Source organism: Talpa europaea (assembly GCF_964194135.1).
Source record: "Talpa europaea genome assembly, chromosome: 10".
In the NCBI taxonomy this organism is placed as follows: domain Eukaryota; kingdom Metazoa; phylum Chordata; class Mammalia; order Eulipotyphla; family Talpidae; genus Talpa; species Talpa europaea.
This window is the reverse complement of record NC_140077.1, coordinates 78,466,509-78,492,952: the sequence shown is the minus strand read 5'-3', so window position 1 is coordinate 78,492,952 and position 26,444 is coordinate 78,466,509. Positions and strand designations below refer to the sequence as shown.

Sequence of the window (26,444 nt, the reverse complement as noted above, 5' to 3'; positions counted from 1 at the left end):
TAAGAGCCTTACAACAACCTTTGTCCTTCCCTCACTCCCTGCCCCACTCTCAGGTGGCATCTCAGGCTGCCTACCCCCCACTCACTACTCCCTCTGCTGATATTCTTGTCATTCCTTGGACCTGCCAGGGATGCTCCTGCCTTCAAGCTTAGGTTCTGGCCTTCAACATACCTCTGCCTAGAAAGTACCTCCCCCATGTATCTGCTTAATTTCCTTCCTTCTCATATTCTTCCCATCATTTAACCTACTTTACCATTTGCTGATATATTATGCATACTGCTAATTGTCCTTCCCCAGATGGTCAGTTCTGAGAGGACAGGGATCGTTTCTGTTTTGTTCTCTTAGGTATCTTAGATATCTACGGCAGTTTTTGAATTTTTTTGTGTGTGTGTGTGTGAATAGTGAATAATTAGTACTTAATCTGCACCCAGCCCTGGGAATCTGTTTAATTGGAATTGGGGAATGGAGACACATAGTAAGGTTTCTGCCCAAGGGCCTATTAAGGAACTGATAGAGAGTAAGCACTCTCTCTAGAGAGCTGAGGCCCTTAAATCCCTGCAGTATTTTGTTGAACTGTCACTGTACTTGAAGAGTGATATACTCAGGCAAGGGATAATTCTAATCACACTCTCATTTCTCTACCTTTCCATCAAAAGGGCATTTCAGTTTAAACCTTAGTGAAATTCATGTCAGATAAAGGGAATCCTACTGTAGAATGAAAAAAAATTTGTCCCTTGGTTAATTTATTTTATAGTTAATAAGCAGATAAGAAAGTATATCTTTGGGGCTTCCCCGGTGGCGCAGCAGTTGAGCGCTGGGTTGCGAAGCTGCCCGCGGCCTCTGCCGCGCCGGTTCGATCCCTGGCTGCTCCCCGGCCACCAGAGGAGGGTCCCACATGGCGCGCAGACCTCTCCTGCCGCCCGCTGCTCCCCTCAGCAGTGTACTTCGGTCCTTCTGCCTGCTCTGCTCCCCGCTCTGGCTCTGGTGAATTCTCTCACCCTCCTGCGCTTCTGACTATACCCAGTGCATGTATAAACAAACAAACAAACAAACAAACAAATAAATAAAAACGTGCCTCTATTTAAAAAAAAAAAAGAAAGTATGTCTTTGTGCTGATCCCCTTAGAAGGCTACTCACTTCTGCATATAAAGTTTTACTATTGTATATGAGTTTTTCTAAAAGATTTACAACAGCTGGATTGCTACCTCTTTGAGACCTTACAAATAGAGATACTGAACAAGGAAGAAATCTAAATGATAATAGCCATAAAAATATATTCTTTAATGAAAGGAAAGAGAATTGTGTTTCTACATTTCACTTACTATTTTTTAAAGATTTTTTATTTATTTATGCATATAAGACCTGGAGTGTAGGCCAGAGGTGGGAAGTGAGAAGATTCAACAGAGACAGAGTGGGGAGCAGAAAGGATGGATCTACTGAAATACACTCCTGAGGGAAGCAGCAGGTGAGACAGGAAAGGGCTGCTGTGTCATGTGGGTTAGCTCCCGGGCCAGGGATTTAACTCATGATGACAGGTGACAGGTTGATAGTGTTGAGACTGTACCACCAGGGAGGCCCCCATTCTAATTACTCTTTTAAAATAGAAAAGCTTTATTGTTTTTTAAAAATATAGACAGAATTCACAAAATCAGAAACTCATTGTATTCTCATAGCAAGTATTTTTTTGAAAACCTCAAAATAAGTGACAATAGTAAAATCAAAATTAAATGTGATTCTTTAGGGCACTATGAAGCACAGCACTATGAAGCTATCTGCAACCTCTGCAGCATGAGTTCAATCCCTGGCCAGCCAGGGAGCTAACCACATGGCATAGCAGACCTCTCCTGTCTCACCTGCTGCTCCCCTCAGCAGTATATTTCAGTCAATCCACCTGTTCTGTTCCCCACTCTGTCTCTGGTGAATCTTCTCACACCCCACAACTCTGGTCTATACCCCAGCTTTGTATACATAAATAATTCTTTAAAATAAATAAATAAATAAATAAATAAATGTGATTATTAAAATAATCCAGCAAAATATTTGACATAATAAACCTCTCTTCATGTGTTATTTTTCATTTCTAGATGATTCTAAATCACTGATTATATTTTTGGCATTTCTGATTATTGTGACATCAATAGCTCTACTTATTGTTCTCTATAAAATCTATGATCTACAGAAGAGAAGATCCAGGTAAGATTTGGTTTCAAAAAGAAAAACCAATGATGGGAGCACTCAACTGTAAGACAAATTTAAAACCACTGAAATGGGAAAAAAGTAAATTCAGTAAAAGACAACATGAAGTATGGTTCATCACAGATCTTTTGATCAAAGGCTTTTAATAATGTCCTATTGGTTTACATCAAATTATTTATTAATATTGTTGTGTATTTCTTTTAAAAATAACCAATGAAAAGAGTATATTCTTTAAGTATAAAGTGAGCTCAGAAAGATATAGGAATGACAAAGGAAAAGGAAAAGGAAGAAGTACCTAGGGAATTATATGCATTCCTTTTTGCCAGAAGCAATTGAAAAATATTTCATTTTATGAAAACTAAGAGGTTTAATGTAAAATAATGTCATCCCTTATTTGAGTTTAGCAGACAACCCTTAGCTTGTTTCTTCCTCCCTCACATTTTCTTTATTTTTTCTCCTCCTCCCTCCTCCCTCCCAACCTCTCCTCTCCCCTCCCACTCACTTCCTTACCCTCACGTCATTTTCCACCTCGTTTCCCCTCCCTTCCTTCCCCTTTTCCTTATTTTTAAATCCAACCAGCTTCCCCTCCTCCCTCCAATATACTCTTTAAATATAAATTGAATATAAAATGAATTCTACATTTCTTTAAAATATAAAAATTAACATTTTTTATTTTCACAGAAATTTAGAAGAACAACAGGAACTTGTTGAAAGGGGTAAGTATGTCTGGTTTTACTCATGAATCTCTCCTCACATTTGAATCCATTTTAAATAAGAATTCACATTTTATTAATCTTGCTGATCTTCTTCTGTTGATACAATGATGAAACTTAAATTCATTTATTTATTTATTCAACCAGCTAATATCTGTGAATTTCAAATGTATTCCAAATAGTGTACCAGACACTGAAAATCTGGCAGCATCATGCCACAGACTCTGCTCTTAAGCAGTCTAGAGCCTAATAGGTGGAAGACAAAAGCACTGACAAATATGACAGCAATCAGATAAGTGCCATAGTGTTCAATGTGTATAGATAGAGAAACTAGAGAAGTGCATCTGAGTCTTCTAGGATTGTGGGAAGTATTAGGCAGCAGATGAGGGAGTGAAGGAGGGAAAGGCAGATGGAAAGTCACACAGAAGAGTCAATACAATGTTCAAGTCCCTGCCTGGGTGGGATGGCTGCTCCCTCTACAGGCCCATCATTTACTTAGGATAAGAAAACAAATTCCACGTTTTTCAACTTTTACATTATTTCCTTAATTTCTTTTTGAAAAATGTGTTTTTTTGATCTGTGGAGTTAGAGAAATTGAAGTTATGTTTATAATAAAGAAAATTATTTTTTTTGTATACTCAGGATAGGAAAAAAATTCTGAAATTTTTCCTCTGTCTTACTTTAAGTTGTCTTTGAAGGGTTTCTCTCAAGCAAGTACAGGCACCAAGTTTATAAACAGAAGCTTTGGGATTGATTCTTTAGAATCCTCGATAGGCATTCATTTCAGTATTAAATTATTTTGTGAGTGTTGATCTTATTTGCAGATTGAAAATGCTAGATGAAGGGAAAACATGACCTTCACTTTGAACATCTTTCCTAAATCAAGTACCTGTGAGTGCATATGGGATAGCTACATGGGAAATCAGAGAGTAAGTCAGAAAGATTAACGGAAAGCCCAGAATAGGATTGGGGCATAAGATTTCAAAGCCATAGGTTTATTAATGAATGTATATATATAAGTAGGCTTTCCCACTGTCTGCCAAGGATTGAATCCAAGATATACCCTGAATGAAACCTGCATGAACATTTGAAAGATAGATCTAACATTCATATTGAATTTTCAATGTGTTTAAAGATGATGAAAAGCAACTGATGAATGTGGAGCCAATCAATGCAGATACTTTGGTGGAAACTTATAAGAGAAAGATTGCTGATGAAGCAAGACTTTTTCTGGCTGAATTTCAGGTGTGTGCTGTTCTTAATATATATAATGAGAAATTTTATTTAATTATCAAGATAATTCTACTTTAATGTATTGTATAACCACTTGCTTCAAATTAATCCCATATAATACTGCAATATAGGCAAAGCAGCTATCACTAGCACATGTTTACAGATGAGGAGAGTAATAGTTATAGTTAGTAAATATTTTAAAATAATACTTCATTTTGTTATTTCCTTTTACGTAGTGGCACAGAACATGATTGGCTGATTTTGTAATTGTTTACTAGATATTCTTCCAAGTATCATCCAAGTATGATGGAGTATCATCCAAGTAAATGCATTTTAAAGTGGCAACTAATTCTGAATTTACTGACACTTATAGGACTTATTCTTAAAGTAGTTAATCATTCATTTTAAAGGAAAAAAGGGTTATTTGCATAATTTGTATAAGTTTGATTTCAATACCATATGAAACATGTTCATCAGTATAAAGGAAATATATTACAGTATTTCTCATTTGCTGGAAATAATTACTGACAAGGGGAAAATTGTTTTTCTTGAATCTGCTGTAACCCAAAGAATCTGTGTTTTGCAGAGCATTCCAAGGGTGTTCAGCAAGTTTCCTATCAAGGATGCTCGAAAACCCTTTAACCAGAATAAAAACCGTTATGTTGACATCCTTCCTTGTAAGTACTCAGAGAATTGGATCTCCATCTATTTACATGACTTGATTACTCATTATTTCACTCACATATTTTTTCTTTGAACAGATGATTATAATCGTGTTGAACTCTCTGATCTAAATGGAGATGCAGGTTCAAACTACATAAATGCCAGTTATATTGATGTGAGTAACAAGGCATAATTGTCAGATTATTTTATATCTTCATCATTTTATCATTGGCCATTTGCATTTTTTATTGTACCTATGCATTCCATTCAGTTCCTTTGTCATATCAAAATTTTAGAATATTATTAAAAATAGTTTGAAATAAGTCCATAATATCATCACTGATATAAGCAAAACAATCATTACCATTTGCAAGAATATTTATTATTTGCCTATTGGTCCTAGATGTAATATAGGATTTTTATCTACAAACAAACTGATTGTAATAATTAAAACACTCTGGTGCCTATTAGGTACTGACTATTAGACTAAATTATTTGTTAAACTATGTATGTACTTCTCATAAAAGCCTCACATTTGTGCTAGCCACGTGCGCTGTGCTGGCTGTAGAAATAAGGACTGGGTGCCTCTAGCTTGTTACCTGTTCAATTAGTAAAAGTTTGAATTAGGATTCAAACCCAGGACTGCTTGACTCCAAACTGTTGAGTTTCAATTACATAACATTGCATTTCAATAGAGATACTTTTCATCAATAAATATCCTGTATTTATTATATTTCCCCCCCAAACAAATATCAGCACATGAATAGGGTTAATCTATCTAAAATAATTTTTAAAATAGTTATATAATTGTTAAATATTCTATCATTTGAATTCAAAATTTTAAGTATAAAAATATATAGAGACCGAAAAAAAAATCTTCCTTCCGCCCAATCCACTGTCCCCAATCCAGTGTCCCCACCAATCAGGAGGAGTAACCTATATGTTGCTTATTAGATATCCAATCAGAGTTTCTTTACATCTAAACAAGAAAAAATAAATATTATCCCTCTCTTTTTGCAAAACTTTTAATATTTATACTGTTCTGTACCATGCTTTATTTACCTTAAATAAAAGCACATAACTGAGATATATATAATACCATTATGAAAAGTAGAGCTTGGCTAACTTATTCAGTAAGGGTTCAGAAAACAAATATTTTGGGTTCTACAAGACTTATCTGAGCCACAGCTACTCATCTCTGCAATTTTGTAGCCCCATTTCCATAGACAATAAATACATAATATGGCTGCCGTGCTCAAAAAAAACCCTAAAAAATCAGGCCTGCTTGATTTGTCTCAGGCTGTGGTTTGCTAACACCAGACATAGAGCATATCTGCATCTTTATTTTATATTTTTGTAGTAATTTATGATATAGTTGCATTGTAATTTATTTAATCAGTTCCTATAATAATATATAGTAAGTGTGGTTTCTAATCTATTACACAGGATGGTTTAATGAATAACTGACTCACATTCTTTCATGATGGGATTCTGGGATTCAGTATATCAATATGATAAATTTCTAAAAGAAGCATCACCAGCTCAGAAAGAATATGCACCTTTAATTTTAAAGATGTTTCCAAATGGTCCTCCACTGTGGTTACACCCATTTATACTCTACTTACAGTGTACAAGAGTGTTCTGATTCCACACAGACTTACTAAAAGAGTGGTTATCAAATATTTTTTTGACAAATTGACAAAATGATGTCTTGTTTCCATATATGCTGGTTATAAGTTAGATTCCACATTTTTTCCTTGAAATTGAGGACTTTTTCCCCTAGTTGTTAGTTTGATCTATTTAAATGTATAACCTTTTACTGGAGTAGCTGAAATAGTCATATTATTATTATGCTTTTGTTTCCTAAGGCTGACATAATAAAGTACGACAAAGTAGGTGACTTAACAACAGAACTTTATGCTTTGGAACAAATCTGGAGGCTAGAAGTTCAAAATCAAAGTGTCTGCAAAGCCCTTCTCCCTCAGAAGGCTCTGAGGAAAATCCTTCCTTGCCTCTTCCTAGCATCTTGTAGATCTTGGCAATCTTTGGTAATACCTGGCTTGTTTCTGTATCACTCCAGTCTGCATCAGCATCACATGGCTCTCTTCCCCATGAGTCTCCAAGCCACTGTGTCTCCTTTTTCATAAAGATACCAGTCATTGGATTCAAATCAGTATGATCTCATGTCCCCAAAGTATATCCACCAAGGCCCTATTTCCAAGTTGAATTATAGTCTGAGACCCCAATGTACTTGAGTTTTGGGGGAATGCTATTCAATCTGCTACACATAGTTTATGTAAAAATATAGAATAATTTGGAAATACTTTTTTAACTTGGATCATTCCTGAAACATGCATCTCCAACATCTGTAACTTAATCTTTAATAAAGTTCCTTTCTGAGACATCTAATAATGTTCCAGAGCAAAATTCTTGACATTAATGATTATAATGACAATTGGTAATGCAATTGGCTACATAGTTGCTATTTATTAGCCACCTTTTTAAGGGCTTTCCATATATTAAATCAATTAATTCTCAAAACAACACTATGAGGTGTTCCTTGTTTTGCTAGTAGGAACAGACTTGGGATATTCTTTTTCTTAAACACACTTTCTCTAGAGAAAGCATTCTAATTTCTAGAGTGTCTTGCCTGCCATTAACTTTGATATAGTTTGTGTATTTTTCTATTGCTGTCCCTGGAAAATAGCCTAAGCAAGAGATACCTCTCCTATGACATGTGCTCATTATATCACAGTGTAACTTCCTGCTTTTATTTGTGTTTCACATGATCCTCAAAAGCCTTGCTTACAATAATAACCAACTCTTACAAATCTGAGATCATGGTGAAAAATAATTAGTAGTAATGTGACATAACTTTGTCCTCTACTATAACCAATTTTTCAGGTAGCGTTGGTAAGCTTCATAGTTAACATCAATCAAGTTTATTTTAATGAATAGCATCTTTTCTAAGCAATTTATTCTTCAAAGGAAAATAATTGAGAGTAAATGTCAATTTCACAAGGATTTATATTGTCTCTGAAGAAAGCATAATCTGATCTGTATTTTCTATTCAAATGTATATGGTTATTACAGTATTGAGGTATACTCAGGTTTCTCCAGCAGAGCCCTGAGCTCCTGGAAGGGCATGTGACATATATTAGCCACTCATTATATACATATTGAATAAATGAATATATGAATAATGCTATGTCATGATACAGAAATTTCAAGAAGTCACTAAAACTCATCATGAATTTTTGTGACTGAATTTCATCTAATGGCACATGTTATCTCCCTAAAAGACTTTCTGATTGCAAGATAAAATTAAGGAATGTGAGGTAGTATTGGAAGAAATTATCAAAGTATCTTATCTGCTCTAAACTCCTTTTTGCCTTGGTAACAGGAGTGGAGAAAGCAGATATTGCAGGTAATGAAATAAAAGTTATCTTGTCGAGAATGGCATAAATGAGCCTAGGGAATTAGCAATATAAGCCAGATGAGTTAAAGGGAAGAAATGACTTATTGAAAGAAATTGGGTAAAAATCCTCAAAGTAAATACATGCCTGATAAGAAGGTTTGAGTTATGACTGAGGGCACATTAAGGACTGGCAGGATATAAAACAGAGGAATGCCTGAGTTATTTCTGTACATAGCTGTACCATCTACACGAGGATGAAGTCTGTTTTTTCTTGTTTTGTGTATATAGAAAAAAACGAAAATTACGCATATTGTTTGTGAATGCTAAGATCATTGTCACAGTTAAATGCCTGCTCATGACTTTATAAAATGCCTTTTGTCATTTTAAAATGCCCAGGGAAACCAACAATGAAGAAATGTTGGGCCTGAAGCAAATTCTTCCAGCTCACAGCTTTGCATGTAGATGAATAATTGAGCTTTCAGTAAATGATATATCTTTGTGTGTTTTGAACAGGGTTTCAAAGAACCTAGGAAATACATTGCTGCACAAGGTAATTTGTTGGATAGTCCAATATTCTTTTTGAACAATTGTTTATTTTTTAAGATTTATTTTTATTTATTTACACATACAAGATCTGGGGTCTAGGCCAGAGGTGCAAGGGGGTGAGAGGTTTCACCAGAAATGGAGTGGGAAGCAGAACATGTGGATCTACTGAAATACACTGCTGAGGGAAGCAGCAGGCAAGACAGGAGAGGTCTGCTGCACCTTGTGGGTAGCTCCTTGGCTGGGGATGGAACTTGTGCTGCAGTGGCTGGTGATAGCTTGATAGCACTGAGACTTAACCCCTGTGATGCCAGGTAGGCCCCTGTTTATATCACTTTTAAGAAGATATTTCTTAGCAGTTTGTGTTTGTTTACCTCCTAGGTCCAAGGGATGAAACAGTTGATGATTTCTGGAGGATGATCTGGGAACAGAAAGCCACAGTTATTGTCATGGTCACTCGATGTGAGGAAGGAAATAGGGTAAGAACCCAGAAGCTTCATTGGGTGAAGGATAGAGATTCCTAGGGTACAGATGGGGTTAGGAAAAAAGATTTATTTATATTTCAAGAAGTCACATATGTGTGCTTGGTGACTAAAACAGATAGTTGTCTGCTTTAATCAGTATAAAACTGCTTTAAATTTTCATTCATGTGGAGAAATAAAACATATACATATCTAAGTACATGTGTATATGAGCAAACTTTAGATGTTTTGCTTCAATGCTGGGCTTTCATTTGATTATACTTCTTTGCAGTATTTTTTTAAGTTTAGTTATTTTCTTTGGTCTGACTTCCCAATTACTGATGAATACCTGAAACAAAACTGACCTTAGGCAGAGAGGTGGTGACTCGTACAATGTAACTTTAGGAACTATGGAAACTTCTCCAACTCTCATTCTGCTCACCACATGCATATACATCACTCTGCTCCCACTGAGCATATCCTCTTTTAATATGCAGCTCAGGCTAGAAGATCATACTTCCCCTAAGTAGTATAGAGGAAATCCTTCAGAACCCATTAATGGGAAGTGGATTGCATTTAAAACGTGACAGTTTAGGGTTTATATGTATTTAAAGGAGACGATACAAATATCAGAGTAATACATTTTTATTTTGCCTTTTAAAAGAATGTTTGACAAACAGGTTTGTTCAAATGAAATCTAGATTTCACGATTTTTTTTTAACCCCAGAACAAATGTGCAGAGTACTGGCCATCAATGGAAGAGGGGACACGGACTTTCAGAGATGTTACTGTAAATCTCACTGAGTACAAAAGATGTCCAGATTATGTCATTCAGAAATTGAACATTGCAAATGTGAGTTTTTTTTGGTTACATAATTTTTATTTTCATATTCTTGTCTAAAATATGATTAGGAGATATTAAATATAAGAAACTAAATGTATATGGGAAAATATTTTCAGTGTCCTGCAGGAGGAAAAGTTGGGTTAGAACAATAACACAAGCCAAGAGGATCAGTTAAGTCACTGATGTAAGTGCTATTTGTGCAAAGCACAACACAAATATTTATGGTTCTGTGGTCCTTTAAGTATAAGAAAAGAGCACATGAAATATGTTGAATAAATGATTGAATTATTGAATGGAGGATAAAACGGTCCCTATTTTCAATGGGTTTGCTACCATTATGAAAAGAATATTTATACGAATCACACAATGAGAGAGACTATGTAAGAAGTATAAAGTTCTGACTATGATGTAGAGATAAAACATTTTATTCAGAGAATAAAACTGTCAGTGTGATCTTAAAAATCTAGTTAAAATGGAGGTGTGACTATATGGTCACATATGATTATATGATTCAATTTACATGAAAATCCAGACTAATCAAATTTATAGAGATATAGAGTTGATTAGTGATTGCTTGGGACTAAGGAGGGTGGAGCAGGAATAGGAATGACCACTAATCCATATGAGTTTGGGGGGATTAAATAAAATGTCCTATAACTGGATGATGGTGATGACTTCACAACTCTAAATATAATAAAAAAAATCACACTTTAAATAATTTAATTTTATGGTATGTAAAATGGGGGTCTTTATAGACAAAGTTGAAATTTTCTCTGAATTCTATTCATTGGTAGGTTTTTAGAAACTTAAATTTTATTTCTGCATGGTCTAGAAACATTTTCTACAGGAAAAAAAAATGACTAAGGCTATTTTCCCCCTCACTAAGGTTTTTTTCACCTCAAGACCTTCTAAGAGTCCCATAGCATTAGTTACTATATGACCCTGGAGACCTGCGGAACAACCTCACTGATGTTTCATGGCTAAATACATGATGGACTAAGCTTTGAAGTCTCACAAATCATAGATTTGGGTGATATGTAAAAATGGACACCAATCTGATTACATTTAGTCTAATGTTACTTTTCTTAATTAACTCAGTTATTTCCTATTAGAAAATTACAACCAATTTTTTTTTATTTCTTCTGTAATCTACATGTAGGTGGTTCTTCTTTATACCAGGTGAAAGAATTATGAATTATTCATCTTCTGGTGGTTACTTAGAGATTGGGACAAATATGGGATGTATTTTTGCTCAGTTCTTTCTCTATGGTCCGAGTTAACATTTCTTTTTTTTTTTTTTTTTTAAAGATTTATTTATTTATTTATACAAGCACTAGGTACAGTCAGAAGCATGGGAGGGTGAGAGAATTCACCAGAGCCAGAGCAGGGAACAGAATAGGCAGACCGACGAAATACACTGCTGAGGGGAGCAGCGGGCGAGGCAGGAAAGGTCTGTGTGCCATATGGGACCCTCGCCCGGCAGACTGGGATGGAACGGACGCTGTGGAGGCTGTGGGAAACTTCACAGCCCAGTGCTCAACCGCTGTGCCACAGTGGAGGCCCCTGAGTTAACATTTCTAATGTGAGAGAGTCTAAGAAAGAGAATGTTAATCAAATAATTCATCAGACCTTGTTTACATAGCAGTTGGTCTTATTTGCTGGTTTTCAAACCATACATATTTCAAGCAGCAATTTGAATGGCCTTTGTATCTTTGCACATCCATGCACCATCTCCCAATTGTGTGTGTTTTGTTTTTGTTTTTGTTAGTTTAGTTTCTGATTTGGCAGCATGAAAGTACCTAAAGATTTAAGTTCTCACACTCCATACCTTACTTACCTTCCTGGTAAGTTACTGCTTACTGGTCAGTGCATGCCAGTCCTGCATGACATCTCAGTTAGTAGTTGCTAATTGGAATGGAAAAGTTTATATTGCCTAGAAAAAAATTCTGCATGAGGAGTTGCTTTTTTTGTTTTGTTTTGTTTTGTTTTGTGTTTTTTTTTGTTTTTGTCCTGGACTTTCTTCCACTTATTTATTTATGTCAGGTTATTTGCTTTGAAACAAACAAACAAAAAGTCAATGAAAACATTATCCCTTGTCCAGAAAAAAGAAAAAACAGCCACAAGAGAGATAACTCACATTCAGTTCACCAGCTGGCCAGACCACGGGGTGCCTGAAGAGCCTCACCTGCTCCTCAAGCTGCGAAGGAGAGTGAACGCTTTCAGCAACTTCTTCAGCGGCCCCATAGTGGTGCACTGCAGGTGAGTGAATCCAGCTGGAAGCACCAGGGCTATTCACATCCTTGTGCTATTAGGTCATCCACCCATTTGGCTACTGCTATTTTGGGAAGCAATCTAGGCAGTGAAACTTCATAGTCCTTTCTCTGCTCCATCCTTATTGACTTTTTCATTAATTTCCTTGCCTTTCATGCCTTGGCCTTTTTTTGTTTGTTTTGTCAGTGCTGGTGTTGGGCGCACAGGTACCTACATTGGAATTGACGCCATGCTAGAAGGCCTGGAGGCAGAGAACAAAGTGGATATTTATGGTTATGTTGTCAAGCTGAGGCGACAGAGATGCCTGATGGTTCAAGTGGAGGTATATTCTAGCCTTCAATCGCTATTATCACTTTGGCATTCTGACCAATCTTTTTGTGGTGGATGTACTAATTTCAAAATAAATACAAGTTCTTTCCAACTTCAGACAATGGGCAAAAATAGTTTTAAATTCCTAAATTAAAATTAAAACTAAAGTAAGTGGAAAGCAGCAATCATAGTGCATTTTCCATTCATAGCTAAAAGTACTGACAAAGAAGTTGACTATCAAATGTTTTTTTTAAAGATTGGACCAGGAAAATGAATAACTATAAGAAAGTGAAAATCAAAATCAACAAAAAACTATGAACCAGAGACACTTTTAGGGGGGCGGGGGCGGGAGGGGAGGGATTGGGGTCAGAATGGGGGGCTGCAATTGTATGGGGAATATAACAATAAAATTTATAAAAAAAATAAAAATAAAAATAAAAATGGAAAGAATGTTTAAAAATAAATAAATAAATAAATAAATCATCTGCTAAATGTGCATGAGGTTCATAACATGACCTCCTTGATAATCACACCAGTACTGTGAAATGAATGCCAGCAACATTTACTGAATTCCTAGAATGTGCTGGGCGGGGCATTTTAACCAGTCTGAATAAAATCAAAATACAGTAATATAATACCATGGGTATCTCACAAAAGGACATCTTGCTTTCTGATAAATACTCTGTCTTGTTTGTCAGGAAAATATGTATATTAAAGGTTGTTGAGATAAAAAAAAAAAAAGATTTATTTATTTTATTTGTACAAGAACTGGGGTACAGGCCAGGTGCACCAGAGGGTGAGAGGATTCAGCAGAGACAGAGTGGGGAGCAGAACAGGCAGACTGATGAAATACACTGTTGAGGGGAGCAGCAGGCGAGACAGGTGAGGTCTGCCGTGCCATGTGGGACCCTCGCTGGCCAGCCGTGATCAAACCGACACTGCAGAGGCTGTGGACAGCTTTACAGGGCAGCGCTCAACCGCCTGCCCCACCAGGGGAGGCCCCTCAAATATTTTTTTTTAAATAATGAAACAACAACATATCACATTGGGAAACAACACTAAAAACTGATTTGGCAGCATCTCATAAAATTAAAATAAAACTAGGGAGACAGACTCGCATGGTGGTTAAGAGCCTGGACTTCCAAGTTTCAAATGCTGCCTTTCATTTGTTAATACTATGCACACCTGGGCAAGTTCCTAATGTTTATATCAAGTCATCTGTAAAATAGAGATGACAGCATTCACCTTATAAAGTTACAACAAAAAGATAATCCACGTAAATAAAACACCTAGATTAGTCCCTGGCACATGCAGGTCATCAGTAATTGTCAGTGATGGTTATTATAGAAAATTTCTACACTTCCCCCAGCAATTCTGTATGTACTATGTCCCTATGAGAAGAACTTGATATTATATACAACTACAAACTTGCAGGAATGTTCATTGCATTCAGCATTGTTAGACTAGCCCAAAAAGGGGAGACACCCTAAATACATACCCATAGGGAAATGGACAAACAAAATATAGATATTTGGGCCCTTGTATAATATACTCTATGCTGCAGTTAGAAGGAATGATCTAGTTTTATGTCTATATCTATCTATCTACCTACCTACCTATATATATATATATATATATATATAAAGGTTTAAGCTTTATATATATATTAAAATATATATATATATATAAAAGCACCTGACTCTCTCTCTCTCTATATATATATATATCTAGCATCTAACTCTCTCTCTATACATAGGCTCTCTCTATATATAGAGACAGGTGCTCATATCAGAAGCAATAAGTGAGTAAAGTCACCAAATGAAACATGTAAGACATAATTTTGAAGAGAACACAAACATGTATAATGTTTATAAATGCAGATATTAGTGTAGAAATATTAAAAGACTGTTAAGCAGAAAGAAATATGTCATATGAAAAAATAGAGTGAAAGATATAGCCAAACTCAGGCTTGAAGTTTATCAGAAATAGAGCATCTTTTTAAAAATAGTGGATTCAAATGTGGTAAAAGTTTCAGCATTGCTAAATCTAGGTCAGGCATATTTTGTTTTAAAAATAATTTTCTATATTTAAAAAGTTAGAGAAAACTGTTCAAGAATGTGTTCTATGGAATATCAACTTGCTTTTTTTAACCTAACATAGAGTGTGACTTTTATTATAGTTCTACATATTAGTAAGTTGAATTACCGATATAATAATCACCAAAAGAAGAAACATGTAGTATGTTTTAGTTTTTAGAAAAAAAGATACAAGCTACCCACTACACTGTAGAAGCCAATTCCCTGGAAAATTAGTCTTAAGATGGAATTTGCACATATTCTGGAGAACTGTGAGAGTCAACTAATATTTACATGTTACGATTTCCTCTCTCACATATTGTCACAATATGAACAAAATTATTGGACTATATAATTTATATAAATGTGATCTATAGGGCTGTAAATTATCAACTCATTTTCTGTTTTTTTTCCTTAAAATTATAGGCACAGTACATTTTGATCCATCAGGCATTGGTGGAATACGTTCAGCATGGGGAAACAGAATTGAGCTTGTCTGAATTCCATTCATCTCTACAAAACTTGAAGAAAAGAGATCCTCCCAGTGACCCCTCTCCACTAGAGGCAGAATTCCAGGTAATAATAAAGATGATGATAATACTTATAATAGATAACTTTCATTGCGTTCTATTTTCCAGTGCTGTGCTAGTCACTTGACATAGTTTCTTCCATTTGGGCCTCACTATAACCAATAGAGCACAGATGAGGATACTAAGACACAGTTTAAGAAAAATGCCTGGAATCACACAATTATCTAGGAGACTTGTTTAAATCTATAAATCTGATTCTACAGTCAACACTTCTAGCCATTCCTCATTAAGCTAGTATAAAATAAAGTGTCAAGATCATAGTATATAGCTACAAAATTGGCCCGCCAAAAGCAGTGCAGCATCTCACCTTTAAACTTGCATCTGGTTTTGGTTTGTAAAGGAAATAATTAGAGGAGTTTATGACTCCTTAGGAAGTTGAACTGACTGGAACTGGTAGACAGAAACTAAAGTATAAATGCATGCAGTACATGTGTCCTAACCTATTTATTAGGCAATTACTCTAAAAACTAACCTAGGATGCAGTTCACTATGATTTCAAAGAATTGGTAGTGCTGTCTCCAATTGTTCAGGTCTCAGAAAAAAAAGTTTTGAAACTTTTCTCTTTTATCCATGATTTCCAGTTTATGAAAGCTTTCTGTAAACTACCAAAATAGTCAATTCAAGGAGTTTCACAACAAGACTTAGAATGTGCTTTTAATCAGATGCAGAATGAATAATGTTTTGGAACAAAGTGGGTATGAGACTGGATGTGGAGGTAGATCACTAAGTAACACAATTCACCAGAAGACCTATATTATAATGGAAGAACTAGCAGGCACAGAGAGCATTCTTAAACAGAGGGATATTTTATTGCTCTTTTAGCTGATAAATTCAATACACTTACATTCAATACAATACATTCCATACACTTACCCTAATTAATCGCATATACACATACATTGTTTGGAAAGACTTGTAATAAACTTACTTTAAACATTCATGTGTATAGTCACTAAAAGAAAGTAAATTCTTTCACTGGACAAATATGATGGAATATCTACTCTGTGCTAAGTACAAGTCTAGGCACAGGAATGGTTAGTTGGTAGATTTGCTGTTGAGAGTTTGAAATAGTTCTTGTTTAATTGCCTTTTCTTAAGAAAATATGAAGCAAGATCATCAGTTGATTTTTAGGGGCACAAGAGTGAGTAGAACAAAGAAATTATGCCTGAGGAAAGGGAAAGTTATTAAATAGTTAAAACATAGTAGGCAAGCAATCTTCCTAGGCAAAGGAAGTAAGATTGCCAGAAATTGTTGTTGGATCATTTGAAATGTATCATCATGGATTTAATAAGAGTTAGTTGATTGTATTTTCTACAGAATCATTGAGCTTGCAAGGAATAGAAGCTGCAAATGCTGACAGTTGAGTTAAACTCATCTAGGATTTTTTAAAATGACTGTTTAAAAGTTGGGGAGCAAATGAGCTGAGAGTACTTTCAAATGAATGACGTAGTGGTGGGCGATAAAAAGGGAATTGATCATAGAAGGACATGACCTCAGAAAGTAAGTAAGTAGTAAAGACAATATGTTGGAGGCTTTGATAGAAGTGTAAAAAACTAAATTCAAGGTTCTAGATAATCCAGCGGTGGATGAGACTGGAATGACAATGTCAGCCTCATCTCCTACTGGACTAGAGATTATAGATCCTTGAAGGCTTTTTGTACTGTATTAAAAAGAGGTTAGAAAAGGAAAAAATTAAAGAGTTTCGATGTATTCAAACAAGGATGTCAAGATGTTAAAGAGCCTCAGAGGAACTTGCTGGTTTGGTTTTAAAAGGATTAGAGCTGGTGAGAGGGCAGATAGGGCCCAGTTAAGAAACTGATGCTTTTAAATGAGACATAAAAGTGGACTGAAGTCCACCATGCTGTGGAGGAGTACAATGCTTTGGTGGTGAGTGTGATGTGGTAATATACATCAGAAGGGATTTATAACTCCAAAAAATACAGTGTTGTAACTAACATTATCTCAATAATAAATGATACAATAAAAAAGCATATAAAATCGGGCCTCCCCGGTGGCGCAGCGGTTGAGCGCTGGGTTGCGAAGCTACCCACGGCCTCTGCGGCGCCGGTTCGATCCCCAGCTGCTCCCCGGCCACCGGAGGACGGTCCCACATGGCGCGCAGACCTCTCCTGCCACCCGCTGCTCCCCTCAGCAGTGTACTTCAGTCCTTCTGCCTGCTCTGCTCCCTGCTCTGGCTCTGGTGAATTCTCTCACCCTCCCGCGCTTCTGACTGTACCCAGTGCATGTATAAACCAAAACAAACAAACAAACAAACAAATAATAAATAAATAAATAAGACATGCCTCTAGAGAAAAAAAAAAGCATATAAAATCATCAAACAAAATTAAAAAAAGAAATTATATATCCAAAAAAGTGGAATTAAGGAGAGAAAAGGACAGCATGTTTTCCAATATCATTTTATGTTATTAGGTTGTAATGTTGATGAGAAAAAAAACAGTCCCAGGCCTGTTATCTGAGGAACTGATTTGTTATAAGGCTTTGGCTTAAAGTCACAATTTTCAAGAACCTCTCAGCAATGTTAAGTAAGGAATGATTGTAAAAGGATTTGAAGCTTCCCCAGTAGAAATGGTAGAGATTGTGGACTAGCTGCTATGAGTGAGGGAGAAAGCAATTTGGAAGGCATAAATAAATGATGTATCCACAACTGGAAGCATGTGCTAAGACTTCATTAAATGTTGTGTCTGGAGAGCTTATTTCTGATAATTGAAATAATGTGTCATTACTATTTGCAATCTTAATTAATAACCAACATCTGTATAGCACCTTCATCATAAATAAGAACAACCATACTATCCCTCTTCCTCTTCAGTCAGAAGTATTTTCTTTTATATAATTGTGTATTTCTAGTTTACCTCCCAAGTCAAATATATAACTACTTCAGCAATTAAAAGGAAAAATTCAGAGGCACACTTACAATTTGTGACCTACAGAAAATGTGTGCAGATTTCACAAAACTTGAAATGCTTTTCTTTAGGGAGTATTTATAATACCAAAAATATCAATAAAATAAGCCAATATTTACATTTTAAAAGGACTTACTAGTTTCCTTTCTTTCAGAGACTTCCTACATATAAGAGCTGGAGGACACAGCATGTTGGAAATCATGAAGAAAATAAAAGTAAAAACAGGAATTCTCATGTCATTCCATGTATGTAGTTTATTTTATTTTACTTTTTGTCTCAGTTAAAGTTAAGCTTTCTTTTGGATTTGTTTAAAGTGACACACACACACACACACACACACACACGAATGATCTTGTAGCGAGCTTTCAACAATTGGATGACTATAGAGACTAGTTAACAGGTTACTTCAATTTTAGATGCAGCAAATACTTTGAACCCCAGGTATTCACAATGGACTTTGGTGGGTAGGAAAACAAAAACTTCTGAAGCTTGGAAATTATGATCAAGTTCTCTTCAACAGTTCTCTTTCATCTTTAGGGTATTTCCATTACTTTTGGTTGTTGACAAATAGCAGAAATCACATCCTTTTGTTCTCTTACCTCTCCCTTCTATCTGGAGGTTGAGGTAGGTGAAAGTACTCTATAAATTGTCAATCATCAAATTTAACACATCAAAATATGCTGTGTTCAAGCCTTGTATTTTGCTACTTAGGTATATTAATGGTACCATATTGGGTACAACTGGAATTTTGTCCAGTTGCATATGCTAAATTATTCACAGGGAAAATATAATGTAGATTAATAAACTGGACAATGAAATAATTCAGATAATTACACTGTCAATCTAGTTAACCTCTGAAGAAGTCCTTAAGAATATAGTTTAAAATATGCAATGGATGGTGATGTAGATAATTAGATCATTTGATCAGTTTATTATAAATTAAAGAAGTTTGACAAATTTTTCCTGGAATCCTTTTGGGATCTTTTTTTCATAATCTTTTAATAAAAGCTGAATTTTAGGTAGAATCACATTCGCATTCACATAGGTCAATAAATTCATGTAATACAATCTGTCCCTTAAAATTACTTTTTAATTTCCACATGACTATCAAGCAGATATTTTTATAGTAAGAATTACTACTGTTTGTTTTACACAGATGACTTTAACAGAGTGCCACTTAGACATGAACTGGAAATGAGCCAAGAGAGTGAGCATGATTCAGATGAGTCTTCTGATGATGACAGTGACTCAGAGGAAATTAGCAAATATATCAATGCATCCTTTATAATGGTAGGTACTTCAATTTCCAAAGCCCAAAATGTAATTCTTTAAAAAGTATAGCTATGTTATTATGGCCATTTTATGAGAGGTTTTATAAAAGAATAATGAGCTTGATTACAATGGCATATTGATGACATGAGACTTTTAAGACTATATTTTAACTTATTAAAGGAAAAATATTGAAACCTAATGAGTTGATATACAATAACTTTTAATTATAATTTATGATAAATATGACTATAATTATATTAATTTAAAATAATAAAAATAATAAATATAACTTTTTGAAAATGTTTATATTTACTCACACATCCAAATTGTTGAGTAAATCCAAGTTTGCCTATTCATATAGCTAAATATTTTTCATTCATATTATCTAAATTATTAGTCTACATAACTTTTTTTTTCAGTAAATTGAGATTTGAACAAGGTAGCTACAGTATTTTGGTAAATACTTTTTACATATTTACTGTTAGACTTACTTTTCAAGTTTTCCACAAATATACATTCATAGAATACTAGTATAATTATAAGCCATCATAAGAATGCTTAGACATGCTGAAGACAACTTAAAATGTGCATGCAATTTATTTTTTTTATTACATTAACCATTTTAGAGAGAAACGATATTTGTAGACAAGAAAGCTAATTACTTTTGCAAAGTAATATATTTTCAATGTGATTTTACTAAGAATTATCATTAATAAGTATTTTGCATAAATATAACATTGGACCTTGAACTAAAAAATCTTAATTTTTTTTTGTAATAGTACTGATAGCAAACTAAGTAACTGTATTTTCAAATGGTGATTTTACAGATCCACTGATTTCTCATCAGTTAGCAGTAGTTACAGAGTCCCACCTTTTTTTCTTTAGAGTTACTGGAAACCTGAAATGATGATTGCTGCTCAGGGACCTCTGAAAGAAACCATCGGTGATTTTTGGCAGATGATATTCCAAAGAAAAGTGAAAGTTATTGTTATGTTAACAGAGCTGAAGAATGGAGACCAGGTTTGTACTTTCAAGAATCTTTTTTTAAAGTCAGTCATAAAACATGGTTTTACTTTCTTGGATTTTTATGGCTGGCTACCTATGTCCAAGTCTCTTGACCCTTCTGTCACAGTACACCATTTGTTCTTGCTGATCCCGTTCCATTCAAGTATTGCCGCCATCAACTGTCTGGCTTCTGACAGTTTCTCATATTTGACTCTCCCAACACTGCTTGCTGCTGTCATCCCTTGTGAAAACCAAGGGATAACAAACATCTGAAGATAACAAACATCTGAAAAGGTGTGAATTTACACCTCTGACTCATATGCAGTGTTCTCAACCAACGTTACTTCAAAAATAAGTAAATAAATATTTTTTCAGGATAAAAAGCATATTCCTTTGTCTGATATTAAGCCCCTCAGTAATCAGAGTCTCATCTATCTTTTCATTTACCTCATGCAGTAATGTTTTTCCTTATTTTCTACTCTGGACACCTAGGTTTACTAACTGAATCTTTTTTTTTTTAAGATTCATTTATTTATCTGTTTGTTTGTTTATTTATTTATTTATTTATTTATTTATTTATACAAGCAATGGGTACAGTCAGAAGTGCGGGAGGGTGAAAGGATTCACCAGAGCCAGAGTGGGGAGCAGAGCAGGCAGAAGGACTGAAGTACACTGCTGAGGGGAGCAGCGGGCAGCAGGAGAGGTCTGCGTGCCATGTGGGACCCTCCTCCAGTGGCCGGGGAACAGCCAGGGATCGAACCAGTGCTGAAGAGGCTGCGGGTAGCTTCGCAACCCAGCGCTCAACCGCTGCGCCACCGGGGAGGCCCTACTAACTGAATCTTAACACACCATTTGCGTTGTCAGCTCTGAGTCTTAATTTACTGACATTCCATTTATCTAAACATGCTCTCTCTCCCTTTGTAAACCTACTCATAAACATAATTTGAAATAAAAATACCTGTGACATATATTTGACCCTTTCCTTAATATCTTGAGTTATCAAAATTTCTCTGGCAGTAGGCCATACTTAGCTTTAGTATTGAACATATGGTCAAATTTGACATATGTTAAAACTCATTTAATGATGTCCTCATAAACAAGCAATTATATTTTGTGCCTTTTCTTTCTCTTTCCCCTCATTTTTATACATAGAAAATTGTCTTCTATTAATATATTGATAGATTTTTTTTCTTTAAAAATAAATCCAGATTCCCAGCATGAAAGTCCAGTAATATTTTTATTCACTTAAATTGTGAAAGCTAGGGAATGAACCAGAAGGACCAGCAGGAATGTTGTCAGCAATTATGGGATAGTAGTTGATGGAGAACTATTTACAAAGGGAAGAAAATGTCTGTAATGCATTTGTTCTTGAACCTACCCCTTTACTTAGATTTTAAGTCAACTTATATAGAGCTACTAGTGGTCCTGTTCACCAAAATTCAGTCTCCTTCAAAGACCTCTTGTGGAACAGAAAGACACGAGGTATTGCAGGGGTCCTGATAGGCTGCAATTCCATCTATAGATTGTTAAGAGGTAAGCATAGGAGTACGGAATGTAAGACCTGCACAGGGAGGACAGAGCTGCTCCTGTTGTGTCCTGACTTCCTTGGTTATACCTGCACCCCCTGCATTTGCACGGGGAAATACCACATATTTGTTGAATGGATGTTGAACATACTAGGATAGATTTTAGCATTTTATGGACAGGTTTCAGTTATAGAATGTAATAATTTTAATTTAAACGGAAAAAAGGAAATAAGAAGAAAAGAAAGAGGAGACAGACAGGAGAGAAGGGTGGACTCTGAATGTTTTAAGAAACAAACTACCTTGGAAGTTGGTGATCTATGTTCTTTCTTATCTAGGAAGTCTGTGCTCAATACTGGGGAGAAGGAAAGCAAACATATGAAGATGTAGAAGTTGAAATGAAAAACACAAATAAATCTCCAGCTTACACACTCCGTGTATTTGAACTAAGGCATTCCAAGGTATGTACACAATTTCTGGAGTATATATCTTCGATACAATTTATCCAGTAAAAAATATGAATTATTCAATAAGGGCAAAACAACTACATCATGCCTTCAGAATAAAGCTTTAATATGATGATATGAATGTACTTGTGAAGAAAACATGACTATTAAATTATAAAATGGGCTGAACTTCAATGGAGTTAATGCTTCCTCCATTTCTGGTTTTAGAGGAAAGACTGTCGAACTATACACCAGTACCAATTTCATAACTGGAGTGCGGAAGAGCTTCCTGCAGAACCCAAAGAATTAATCTCTATGATTCAGGTTCTCAAACAAGAACTTCCCAAGAAGAATTCCACCGAAGGAACTAAGTATCACAAGAATGTGCCTCTTCTCATTCATTGCAGGTAGGTACGGTTTGATAAAATGTTCTCTAAAAATCATAGTAATACTTGACATCTTGGTTCACACTTACTGTTAAATTCTATTTATCCTGTTACATGAAACACAGCTGCAGTGAAAGTCCCTTATGAAGTCCCTCTTAATTATTCTCGCAAGCATAACTATTATAGAAATATCATATAAATTATTACATTGTAGTGGAAGAATTTTAGGTTGTGTATTCCTTAATATTAGTTCTATGTCATCTTTGATTCCGTGGTGGCTAACATTGAACCTAGAATGTTATATGTCCTGAGTGAATTAATGAATGATAGTAAGTATGCATGAACAGATAAAGTGACAGGTATTATAATTGCTTACACTATATTGGTCCACTCTATTAGATATTAAAAGAATACAGGGGACTGAATGCTTGGCCTTTAATAAACCTATCTTCAGTTACATATTAACTAAAATCTCAATGCTTAGCAACTTGTATATGAAACCCATTATTTGATTTCTAAACTGACTCAAAGAACAAAGATTTTAATAATGTACACAATAATACTTGATTTTTTATTAATTTCTATTATTAAAATCCTTAAGTTTCATCTGATAGATAATTCATATCCAACTTAAATAAGAGCTTTTGAAAGGAGGGTGTTAATATAAGTGTTTGCACTTAAAAATTAAAGTAAATGAGAAATGAAAATGATGAAGTAAATGTAAATCTAGCAAAGTGCTTTAAGAATTTTTGATTAAGCCTTATTATTATTGTTGTTGCTATGATCGCATACACAGAATCAAGTCCTTACAGATATCATACTTTTAAGTATTAATTTGGGTTTTCAATAGTGAAAAACATGTAGGGAAAAAAAGCTGAAGAAGGAAAGCTTAGGTTTTAAGACTATATTTCTTAGGATTTGGTTGGCTACTTACTATAATTTCTTTAGATAATCCTGTTAATAACACATTTTTAAGTTGAATATTACACATGTAGCATATTTCTCACAGTTTGCAAATCACTTGGTTGCCTTCTTTTTAGTGAATAATTCCTTAAGGTATTTTTTTCTGTTGATGCAGAAATACAATAATTTACAAAGACAAAGGGAAAGACAGAAGAGAAAAGTAGTATAATTAGTAGTCTAGTAACTTATAAAATATCAGGTCCAGTATATGTTTTCCTCAATTTCTTGCCATGACTTCATCTATCCTAAATCGTGATGTCCTCATCTATCAAATTGGCACTATGATATTTGTTTTAGCAACTTCAGATGTAAAATTTTAAATGGACTATAATCTTCAAAGTATTAAACAGAAGAAAGTATATTTTTAAAGCTCAAAATAATTACAGTAAACATTAAGTGAAGGCTATATTCTATGTCTCTTTCAATCTTTATTCTACTACAATATCACTTCCTCCAGAAAATGTAGAATTATCTTTTTAAATCACTTTTAGGGATGGATCTCAGCAAACGGGAATATTTTGTGCTTTGTTAAATCTCTTGGAAAGTGCAGAAACAGAAGAGGTGGTTGATGTGTTTCAAGTAGTAAAATCTCTACGCAAAGCAAGGCCAGGAATTGTTCCCACATTTGTAAGTACAGCTCATTATTGCTTTGAATATATTTTGTATTTTTACTTGGACAATATCTCCTCATCTCCCCTTTCTTCCCATCTTCCTTTCCTTCATTTCTTTTAATTTTTCTATTCATTTTTATCTTCCACTTTACTTGATAATTCACACTGTATTATTATCAATCCAAATAGGAGACCTATTCAGATTTTGCCAATAGAAGAGTTCTGTTCATCATTTAAGGCTTAGCCATTTTGGACCAAACTGCCACTGATGTGTCCACTGAAGAAGAAGATTCATCCAGGGGCCTCCCTGGTGGCTCAGGGGTTAATGTCTCAGTACTGTCAAACTACTGCCAGCCACTGTGGCATGAATTAGGTCCCCAGCCAGGGAGCTAACCCACATGTCTTACCTGCTGCTCCCCTCAGCAGTGTATTTCAGTAGATCTGCTTTTTCTGCTCCCCACTCTGTCTTTGGTGAATCCTCTCACCACCCCCCCACACCTCTGGTCTATACCCCAGTTCTTGTTTGCATAAAAATGAAATAAATCTTTAAAAATGGAGATTCATTCAGGCATATTCATATAATGCTCCAGAGGTCTAAGAGGAGAACATCAGTATACAAGATCTCTAGAGACACAGGCTTAGAACTGGCAAGATACATGTTCCTCTGCATTTTATCACCTAACAAGTCACCTGGCCATTCCAGATGCAAAGTATGGGGAAATAGACTCCACCTCTTGTTGAAAGTTTCTGCAAAATCACATTGCAGTCATGAACAGAGAACAAAAGTGTAATTTTTTTTTGTAGTCAATGTAACATGTATTCTCTGTAAGTGGTAGCAACCATAAATGAAAGTCTGCATTTAGTAAGTAGTGCCAATATAAACTTAACTACTCACTCAAATATATGCAACTTTTATTTGTATATGACACTGAGCTTGTATATATTGATTTTGTATATATTGTATATATTGATTTTGAAAATGTATTGAGCACTTACCATGTGCTCCTGTCACTAAGAGACTTGATGTTTAGTGGAAGAAAAAGGCAAATATTTATTAAATAATGTAGTAGGTAAAATGACAAAGAAATTGCAGAACATAAATGAGAATACTTATTTGAACCTATGGGGTTCAGGCAACTCTTGCCTTGATACTTAGATAATGTGTGGGCATAAACCATGAGGATAAGCACAGAAGGTGGTGGCATTATAGGAGCAGGCATGGGAATGAGAAAGCACATGTCCTGAAAGAGGAATGAGCACTAACTGAGTTTTGATATAAGGTAAATATTGAAGAGTACTTGCAGACAGACCTTTAGAACTGTAAGCCATTTAGAATGTTCTCTTTATTAACATGAGTTTCTTCAGGAGTTCCACAAATAAATGATTAATTCCTGTTAATTTTCATCTGATATAAAAATAATTACTAAAATTTCTCTAATGTCTTGCTTCTTTTCTTTACCAGGAACAGTATCAATTCCTATATGACATCATTGCTACCATCTATCCTGCCCAGAATGGACAAGTAAAGAAAAACAACCAAGAAGATAAAATTGAATTTGATAATGAAGTGGACAAAGCAAATCAGGATGCAAATTGTGTTAGTCCCATTGGTGCCCTAGATAAAGCCCAAGAAGGAAACAAGGAAGAAGTTTCCAAATCCACTAGTGGCACTGAGGAGCCAGAACAATCTGCCAATGGTCCAGCAAATCCAGCTTTAACACAAAGTACATAGAAAAAGACAAAATTGGGGCAACTCAAAAACTCACCTAGCCAGTGTTTTTATTTTTTTAGAAGTAAGTGGGTAAAATAGATATATAGTAGATTAATGAAATGCACTGGGCCAGTATCCGTGAGAAGTTTCAGTTTAACAGTGAAAAAAAATATTTAAGATGGTTTTGCGAAAACATTTTGTACAGTCTTGTGTTATTGTTTTTTTTTTTTAAATTTTATCTGTCACTAAAGGACTCTGTAGTCTTTTGCATTAGTGTGTGTTTGTGT

At 35.0% G+C, this 26,444-nt stretch overlaps 1 protein-coding gene across 1 annotated transcript in view; it reads left to right on the top strand.

Annotated features, from left to right (window-relative positions):
- Window positions 1-26,178, top strand: part of PTPRC (protein tyrosine phosphatase receptor type C) — a gene marked incomplete at both ends in the record, with an annotated part of 114,091 nt that extends 87,913 nt beyond the window's left edge. The window contains 18 exons of the mRNA XM_084244488.1: window positions 2,085-2,193; window positions 2,878-2,912; window positions 4,045-4,154; window positions 4,729-4,819; window positions 4,904-4,980; window positions 8,737-8,773; window positions 9,148-9,245; window positions 9,955-10,080; window positions 12,173-12,330; window positions 12,529-12,664; window positions 15,153-15,302; window positions 18,395-18,485; window positions 19,397-19,530; window positions 20,398-20,532; window positions 22,379-22,501; window positions 22,715-22,893; window positions 24,327-24,462; window positions 25,909-26,178. Coding sequence (XP_084100614.1) covers window positions 2,085-2,193; window positions 2,878-2,912; window positions 4,045-4,154; window positions 4,729-4,819; window positions 4,904-4,980; window positions 8,737-8,773; window positions 9,148-9,245; window positions 9,955-10,080; window positions 12,173-12,330; window positions 12,529-12,664; window positions 15,153-15,302; window positions 18,395-18,485; window positions 19,397-19,530; window positions 20,398-20,532; window positions 22,379-22,501; window positions 22,715-22,893; window positions 24,327-24,462; window positions 25,909-26,178 — 2,195 coding nt within the window. The remainder of the gene's footprint in view (window positions 1-2,084; window positions 2,194-2,877; window positions 2,913-4,044; window positions 4,155-4,728; window positions 4,820-4,903; window positions 4,981-8,736; window positions 8,774-9,147; window positions 9,246-9,954; window positions 10,081-12,172; window positions 12,331-12,528; window positions 12,665-15,152; window positions 15,303-18,394; window positions 18,486-19,396; window positions 19,531-20,397; window positions 20,533-22,378; window positions 22,502-22,714; window positions 22,894-24,326; window positions 24,463-25,908) is intronic.
- Window positions 26,179-26,444: the final 266 nt, after the last annotated feature.